General features: G+C 44.8%; 1 protein-coding gene across 1 annotated transcript in view; it reads right to left on the bottom strand.

The window, feature by feature from the left end:
* Window positions 1-245: 245 nt before the first annotated feature.
* The window catches only part of LOC143997780 (uncharacterized), a 38,957-nt gene continuing 30,649 nt past the window's right edge, over window positions 246-8,553 (bottom strand). The window contains exon 3 of the mRNA XM_077493571.1: window positions 246-4,051. Within this exon, the coding sequence (XP_077349697.1) occupies window positions 2,454-4,051 (1,598 nt within the window). The 3' untranslated portion in view covers window positions 246-2,453. The remainder of the gene's footprint in view (window positions 4,052-8,553) is intronic.

Genomic DNA, 8,553 nt, shown 5'->3' with positions numbered 1-8,553 from the left:
CAAGATTCTTTGCCGGGAGGGGGGAGACTTTTCTGCTTCTCCTAGCAAGGTACCCCCAATTTCTGAAAGGCATGTGACCTGGTATGGTACAGAAAGGTGGAAGGGTGCTGCACACTTGCTGTCCTATCTTTGATGACCACCCAGGCTACATGCCTGGAAAAAGGTCTGGGTGTCATTATTGGGGAGACTCCATGCTACTTTCCCGTTTTATTATACAGTCACTTTTAAAGGATTACAATGTACTGTTAAAAGGTGAATAAAGGTTTTATTTGTTTCACCACAGAGTGGTGCTGTGGATACAAAGAAAATACACAAGTGCCACGTCCCGATAAATTGCACAATAAGAGGAAATTTGGATGATGGACTCTATAGGCACCACAATGACAACATAGCAACATTAAATACATTTTAGTATAACATATTTACAGTTGAACAATGCTAACAACATTGACTATCCATTGCGCAACAATGTTGCCAATGATACACTTAAAGTGGTTGTAAACCCTTAGGCCGCGTACACACGGGCGGACTGTCTGACGGACAGTCCGCTCGTGTGTGGGCTTCAGCGGACTTTTTCAGCGGACAGTCTGGCGGACTAAGTCTTTCGGAATTTCCGTAATATTGTCCGTCCAAACTTGGTTTCAGCGGACAGTCCGCTCGTGAGTAGGCAAGTTGGACGGACTAAGTATGGCGCATGCTCAGAAAGGATTTACACGGCGGAAGGTTGCATTGCTGTGTATTGGACGTCGTATTTCTAGTCCCGTTGTACGTGCTGTACACGTCATCGCGCAAGCTTTCAGCGGACTGTCTGTTCATCGTGTGTGGTCAAGTCCGTTCATTCAAAAGTAGGACGGACTGTCTGTCGGATTGTCTGACGGACTTAGTTGGACGGATAGTCCGCCCGTGTGTACGCGGCCTTACAAACCACTTTGACCTACAGGTAAGCCTAGATTAAGGCTTACCTGTAGGTCCAAGAAATATCTCCTTAACCTATACGGTTTAGAAGATATTTGCCTGAAGACAGGCACCGCTGTCTATGGCGCATGCGCCCCGTAGACAGCGACGCGCAGGCGCACTGAGCGCGGCATTTCCAACAATGGATCTGCCGCGCGTGTCGGCTCCCGTGCGCATGCGCGGGAGTGACGTCATCGCGGCTCCGCCGAATGACAGCGGCGGAGCTGCGAGACGCCACCAGCAAGATGGATGCGGCGGACTACAGGGGACAGCGGCGACTTCGCTGGCTCCTGTGTCAGGTAAGTGACACATAATGGACTACTACGCGATGTGATGCATAGTAGTCCATTATGCTTTGCCTTTGCAGGGAATGAAAGAGGAAGTAAACTCATCAGGGTTTACTTCCTCTTTAACACACCACCTATTGAACCAATAACATTGGGCTACTTATTGTCAAAAGAACCAAGGATCAATTTCCATTGGTATTTTTCTATATATATCTATATATCATGGTACTTTCCTATTTTCCATGCTGGGTGGTATAGACACAGCGGAGCTCTGCAGAGGATGTTTACCTGGTGTCTGTATGGGAAAGTACATTGATATATGGAAGTATATAAAAAGTCTCTCAAAAAACTCCCTGTAATTCCAAACTACCTAACAGCACCCAAACTGCAATTACCCATGTTTATTCTATGTTGGTCTTTTGACTAACCATAGTGTACTATTGAGCGGAGTCACTTTATTATATATACAGACCAGCATAACTTTTTGGTGACACATCCCTGTAATCTTCTCTGTGCCCCTTTGTATGCTATTATGATTATAAAGATAATGCGCCCTGGCTCCTGAAAAAGCGTTCAATATGTGCAACATGTAGAGCTGAGCTAGCTGACCAAGGATCCATGGAAATTGATCCTTGGTTCTTTGGACAATAAGTAGCCCAATGTTATTGGTTCAATAGGTGGTGTGTTAAGTGTATCAAGGCAACATTGTTGCACAATGGATAGTCAATGTTTTTAGCATTGTTCAACTGTACATATGTTATAATAAAATGTATTTCATTTTCCTATGTTGTCATTGTGGTGCCTATAAAGGGTGAAAAGGGTGTATGTATTTTTAAAGTCGTCTTTTAAGTTGCTTGAAAAGACCCTCGCCCATTTTTATTTTGGATTGATGCAGGTTCCCATGGCAGTGCCCAAATCCCCATGTCCTTTTTTTTTTCCACCAATAGCTTGCCTATTAAACTTGATGAAGAACAGATAGAATAACTCAGTGATGGCGAACCTTGGCACTCCAGATGTTTTGAAACTACATTTCCCATGATGCTCAACTATACTGCAGAGTGCATGAGCATCATGGGAAATGTAGTTCCAAAACATCTGGGGTGCCAAGGTTCGCCATCACTGGAATAACTAGTTTAAACTCCCAGAGATGTCTTTGGGGTTCGATGCAAGTTTTGGCGTTTACAGATTTTTTCCACTCTGTTGATGAACCTTCTAGAACCTAGGTTGGCCAGCGGGACTCATCCCTGCTGAAATTCTGTTGCCAGAGCTGGCCCCTGCTCCTTGAGACTTAATATTACTAATAGGAACAAAATTGGTAATGGCTTCTTCCAGCAGTTCAATTCTCTCCATGAATCCACTTTTTCCTTCCCGCTTCTCTTTTTCAATGAGCCGCCGGATGTAATCCACAGCAGGCACCGGGTCTGGCTTCAAAGCAATCTTCTGAAGATGTTCAAGGATCCTGGCCACCTCCTGAATAAGTTTTAGGGCCTCATCTTCTGCCTTTCTGATTTCACTCTTCAATTTTTTGAGAACGTTTTCTAGAGTCATCACCTTCTTCTCCTCTTCTTCATATCTTTTTTTTAAAGAAAAAAAAGTTATCTTTTTTGGTTGGGTGATGGTTTGCCAGTAAAATGTTTCTGAAAAATGTGTGCTAGATCCATGTCCACACACACGACAAGTTCCAATCAAATTAAAAGCTTCACAAAAATAGACAAAGGTGTCAAAATACACAAGGCAGTCTTGGTGACATGTAGATTTGCACTTGTGACAGTTGGTCGAGGATTCAGTAGAGTGTTTCTTAATTTTTACAGTTCCCCACAATTCAAACTCAAAATGCTCGTTCTTTTTAATCTCAGTCTTGTGTTCATTCAGAGCTCTCTCCGTTTGCTGCAATTCATGCTGTTTAAACATCAACTCCTCTAGTTTTTGGACAAGTCCATCAAGAGTTACCTCCAAAGCATTTCTTTCTGCTAGAACATTCCTTGTTGAACGTAAATTTTTACTGGCTTTTCCAGGCAAAAAATTTAAAAGAAACTGCTCGATGCTTTTCATTCCCATCTTCCACTGTCTTTCATATGCCTCGTAGACCTGAGCATCCACTTCATCAGGACGGTTATTTGCGTACAGCATGCAGTTATTGACCTTGAAATGCACAGGAAGTCCATCTTTAGACAGGGCACAGGGAATTTCAGCCTTAGTAATTGCTGAGAGAACGCTTGGTTTCTGGTCATCAGCAAAAGTTGTGAAGAAGACTATATTGTCCTTGATGTCTTTCCCAAAAATGGACAAAATGTTGTCAAAGATGTACGCCTGTGCTGGAGTTAACCGAGTCAAAGATGACCGAACCACAAAACAAATAGCATCAATTTCTGTGAATTTGCATTTATAAAAAAATTCTCGTATCTTCCGCATGATTTTCTCATCATGCTCTATCCCTCTGGTGTCTCCAAACCCCAGAGTGTCAATGAGGGTTAGTGAGTATGGGATTCGGAGGCCATCTTCATGGTTGATCTGGTGGATGGAGACATTTGATGTTTGGTTGTGAGCTACAGTTAAATGGAACCGGTGATCATCCCTCCACTCGACACCAAAAATGTAGTTGATCATAGCATTAATCAGTGTCGTTTTACCAGATCCGGTTTCACCAACCATCATGATCACCTTGTTTTTCCTCTTGGCCTTCACACGCTCCAATGACATGCCGTAAATGGTCAGAGGTCCAGCCTTTGATGTGCTGCTCGTGCAGTTGACTAGGTTCGGTGGTAGAGACTTTCTAGAATCTTCTACCATTGTAGGGTGGCGTTCAGTACCTAAAATAAATCAACATATAAACAGTTATTGATAATATCTTTATTTAGTCACTATAAGTCAGCAAACAATGGACTTTCTTTCTTTCTTGGACTTCCATTGAAGTGGCAAAGAAAATTGCAAACAACTCAGAATCAAGCTGCTAGCCTGGTCTCCGGATGCGCCAGAACAGACCACATCTCTCCCGTGCTGGAAAAACTGCACTGGCTTCCTATCGCCAAGTGAGTACTATTCAAGGCAATGTGCTATATGTATAGGGCACAGCAGAAACTGGGCCCAATTTATCTGTCTGAATGGGCCTCTCACTATGTACCGTCAAGACCACTTCGATCAGGCAACTTACTTCTCACAGAACCGACAATCAGCAGACTAAAATTCACTGGTAACAGACGCCTGGTTACAAAGGACAATGAGTTGTGGAAGTCCCTTCCAGCATCTCTAAGGTCCTTACCTTCCCTCCTGAGTTTCAGGAAGGGTTTAAAAACATTCCTCTTTATCCAGGCCTACGGATAATCTGATGAAGAATATGAATCGTGGAAAAAACATGGATTTTGTATGCTATTTTTCTACCCCCATCTGGAGGGTTAGCTCCCCCTCTCTGTTTTACTTTACCTCTTTCATACTGGGCACCCTAGGCTCCTTTTTTAATGTTCTATTGGCAATCTCAACTTGATTTTAGGGTCTCTGTGCACCTAGACACGCTCCTAATGGAGTGCACTCGGTGCAGTACAAATCCCATATCAAATCAAATCAAACAATGAATATCAGTCAAGACTACAACCAGACTGGTTATGGTTAGGTGGGCTAAAATGAACCAAAATGATCCCACACTTAGTGAGAAATATAATGTAGCGCCATAACCCCTAAGGGCGGCTGGATTTTTCTGGGCTTACCAATTACCTCCTCCGCCTTGTAGCTCGTCGTTCTTGTCTAGGGGTTCCCAGGGTTTAAACCCAGTAACTGCGGAGACCGACACCTGAATTCCTTTTTTAGGATTTTTATTTGCTTAAAACTTTGAACAGAAACACATTCTCCCAGTTGGGAATAGAGGGTAAGGGTATAGAAGCTCAGGCACTTTAGAACTGCTGACACTCAATAAATGTCTCTTTCTAAATGATCCAGGGAGTAGCCACTCGCAACTGGATAACTGTCAGGGCTGGCTTAGCCCTTCCTTCTCTGGGCTGGCCGCTCAGCTGTCGGCTAATTGCCAGCTCTCTTCTCTCTCCACAGTTACCAGCTGTTCCTGATGATGCTCGTCTGACCTGCCTACTTAAAGCCTTCCAGCTCACTTCACCTCTGCCTTCGCCTCGGTCACATCACTAGAAACCATCTCCTGTGGTTTGTTTAAAGACTGGCTTGCTGACATCCCTTCTGGCTACTTATCCTGCTTGCTGTTTCTCTACTTGGATCCCTGACTTCTGGCCTGGCTGACTACCCGATCTGGTTACTGGACTCTGGCTATGCTTGACTACGCTTTTTCTATTTACCTTTTTAATTGTACTTCTGTCTCTGTCTGATTCATGGTTTCTGACAATAACTCACTGTTGGATAAATCCTTGCTTGTGGATCTAGCAGCCAACAAATGATTTTAGCTTAGCAAAGTCTCTGCCACAGACTTGGTTGTGAAATTTTAAATGAAAGTAAAAGTCTCTCACAGGAACTTAGTTGCAACTGAAGGATAGGTTAGGAACTTTTCTTACAGCACCAATATCTTGCAGCCGGTCCGGCAATACCGTAAGAATTGCAGATTCAATTAGTGTCCTTACAGCTCAGCTTCCAGGCTCTTACCGAGCAGCCAGCCTCATGCGCGGCCCTCCTCCAAAGAGTCCTCCCCTGGTCGCATGTAGAGTTGCTGTGCCTCTCCAAACCTGAGACGGCACCGGAACACTTTAGAATCCTCCTCCAGTTACTGTGCCTCAAACTAGCCAGTTCCGAAGCTTGGAAACAGATGGATTCGCACCCCAGGCCATGAGGACCTCTGGGGTACTGGTCAGGTCCGGAACCCAGAACGGAACCCAGAAACACGTGACTTCAGCACCTTAAGTACCCTCTCCCAGAATACACAGCGGCACACCGCGCCCACTGATTGGCTCCGAGAGGAGATTGGTACCTAATGCGTCCAATCAGACTGCGTTCTAAGCCTGTCACAGGTGCTCACCCACCTATGAGCAGGCAGATCCTCAATACAGCCCAGCCAAACTGATGCCAAAACATAATTTAGAATAATTAACCCCAAAACTCAACTACAGCCTTGGGCAAAAACTAAATTTAAATGCATAGCGCGTACTTTAAAAAAGTACCGGCGCTACAATAATAAGGAGGGTAAAGCTGCACTACCGTTCCTGGCCACCCAACCTACATGTCTGGATAAAGTAGTAGGTAAAAAGCTAAGGGGAACTCACACCATTTAAATATATATTTTTTTAAAGCATTGGATCAGTGTTTCTCAACTCCAGTCCTCAAGGCACCCCAACACATCATGTTTTCAGGATTTCCCTCAGATGAAATGGCTGCGATAATTAATAAGGCAGTGAAACTGATCAAATCACCTGTGCAAAATAATGGAAAGCCTGAAAATATGACCTGTTGGTGCGCCTTGAGGACTGGAGTTGAGAAACATTGCATTAGATCATACTGTTCTGTAACAGCACATGCAACTTTAAGGCATGACCCAAACATGTTATTTATATACAGTACATTATAATACTGTATATTCAAAGTCTAAGGCAGGCCGTACATGGGTCGGATTTCGAAAGAATTTTCTTTTGAAAATCTTATCTAAGAATTTCGTTCGTATTTTGCACCATGAGTGGGTTTGCAGCATCAGCCGGTTTTTGGGTGGCAATCAAATTTGAGTAATCAGACATGTTGGAAATTTTTTGAAAAACTAACGATTTTCTAATCAATGATGGGAGAATAATGCGAGAAATGTAATCAAAAAAGAAATGCGCATGTGCAAGAAAAGAAAATTCCCAGAAAGAAAAGAAGATTGATAGCCACAAATTATTTTTTCTGTAGCAACATGAGGTGAAAATGAAGGTTTGGTTGGCCGAATTTCAAAATCAATGGTGGCACCATCGGATCACAAAACGCACAAATGTTTTGATTTTCAAGGGAAAATTATTTTGAAATTCGACCATGTATGGCCAGCCTAAGCCCTTGTACACACGGTCGGAGAATCCGTCGGAATGTGTCCTATCGGACCGCGTCGTCGGATAATCCGACTGTGTGTGGTATGCATCGGACTGATTCCATCAGAATATCCGTCGGACCCAATTTTCCAACATGTTGGAAATATTTCCCGACCAACTGGGCCGGTCGGACCTAATCCGATCATGTGTAGAGAATTTTGATCGGACCAAGTGCCACGCATGCTCAGATCAAATTCCTACATCAAAGCTATTGGCTACTAGCCTGAATGTAGTCCCATCGTAATGAAATTACGTCATCACGTTCTGAATGATCGGATTTTTCGCCAACTTTGTCCGACCGTGTGTATGCAACAGTTTCGAACAAGATCCGACGGACAAAATCCGACGGGCAAAATCCGACGGATTTGGTTGTGGAAATCTCCGACCGTGTGTACAGGGGCTTAGAAGTACATTTTGTATAAAACTGTTCTCCTTTTTGTATGTTTTGCTTATGTTGCGCACTGCCCTCATTGTGCATCCGGCACTAATAAAGATTTGATTATGCATTCACATTCTTTCGAAGCCTGAAGTTACTAGAAGAAAAGCGCACTAAAAGGGGTTTTACTACAAGGATGAAGAGACCACAGAGGATAGAGCATCGGTAAATAGACCAAGAGGAGGTTCATTTTAAAGAGGAAGTAAACCCTGATGAGTCTACTTCCTCTTTCATTCCCTGCAAAGGCAAAGCATAATGGACTACTATGCATCGCATAGTAGTCCATTATGTGTCACTTACCTGACACAGGAGCCAGCGAAGTCACCGCTGTCTCCTGTAGTCCGGCGCATCCATCTTCTCGGTGGGGTCTCGCTGCACTGCCGCTGTCATTCGGCGAAGCCGCGATGATGTCACTCCCACGCATGCGCACGGAAGCCGATACGCGCGGCATCTCCGTCGTTGACGGTGCCGCGCTCAGTGCGCCTGCGCGCCGCTGTCTAGGTTTAGGAGATATTTCTTGGACCTACAGGTAAGCCTTAAAGCGGAGGTCCACCCTAAAATGGACCTTCCGCTCATCGGATTCCTCCCCCCCTCCGGCGCCACAATTGGCACCTTTCAGGGGGGAGGGGGGTGCAGTTACCTGGATAATCCAGGTAACTGCACCCACTTCCGGGCTAGCTCTCTGCGGAAAGGGGCGTACATTACGCCCCTTTCCGCAAGTGCCCGCCCCCTTCCGCAAGTGCCCCGCTGCCTGCTGGGAAACACACAGATCCCAGAGGCAGCGGGGACCGTCCTCATTGCGCAGCGCGGCTCGCGCATGTGCAGTAGGGAACCGGGAAATGAAGCCGAAAGGCTCCATTTCCTGATTCCCATACCC

This window comes from Lithobates pipiens, unplaced genomic scaffold (assembly GCF_037356315.1).
Source record: "Lithobates pipiens isolate NorthernLeopardFrog02 unplaced genomic scaffold, aLitPip1_a1.2 Scaffold_19, whole genome shotgun sequence".
NCBI classification, from domain to species: Eukaryota; Metazoa; Chordata; class Amphibia; order Anura; family Ranidae; genus Lithobates; species Lithobates pipiens.
Note: the sequence above shows the minus strand (reverse complement) of the source record. Positions and strands in the feature narration are given on the sequence as shown.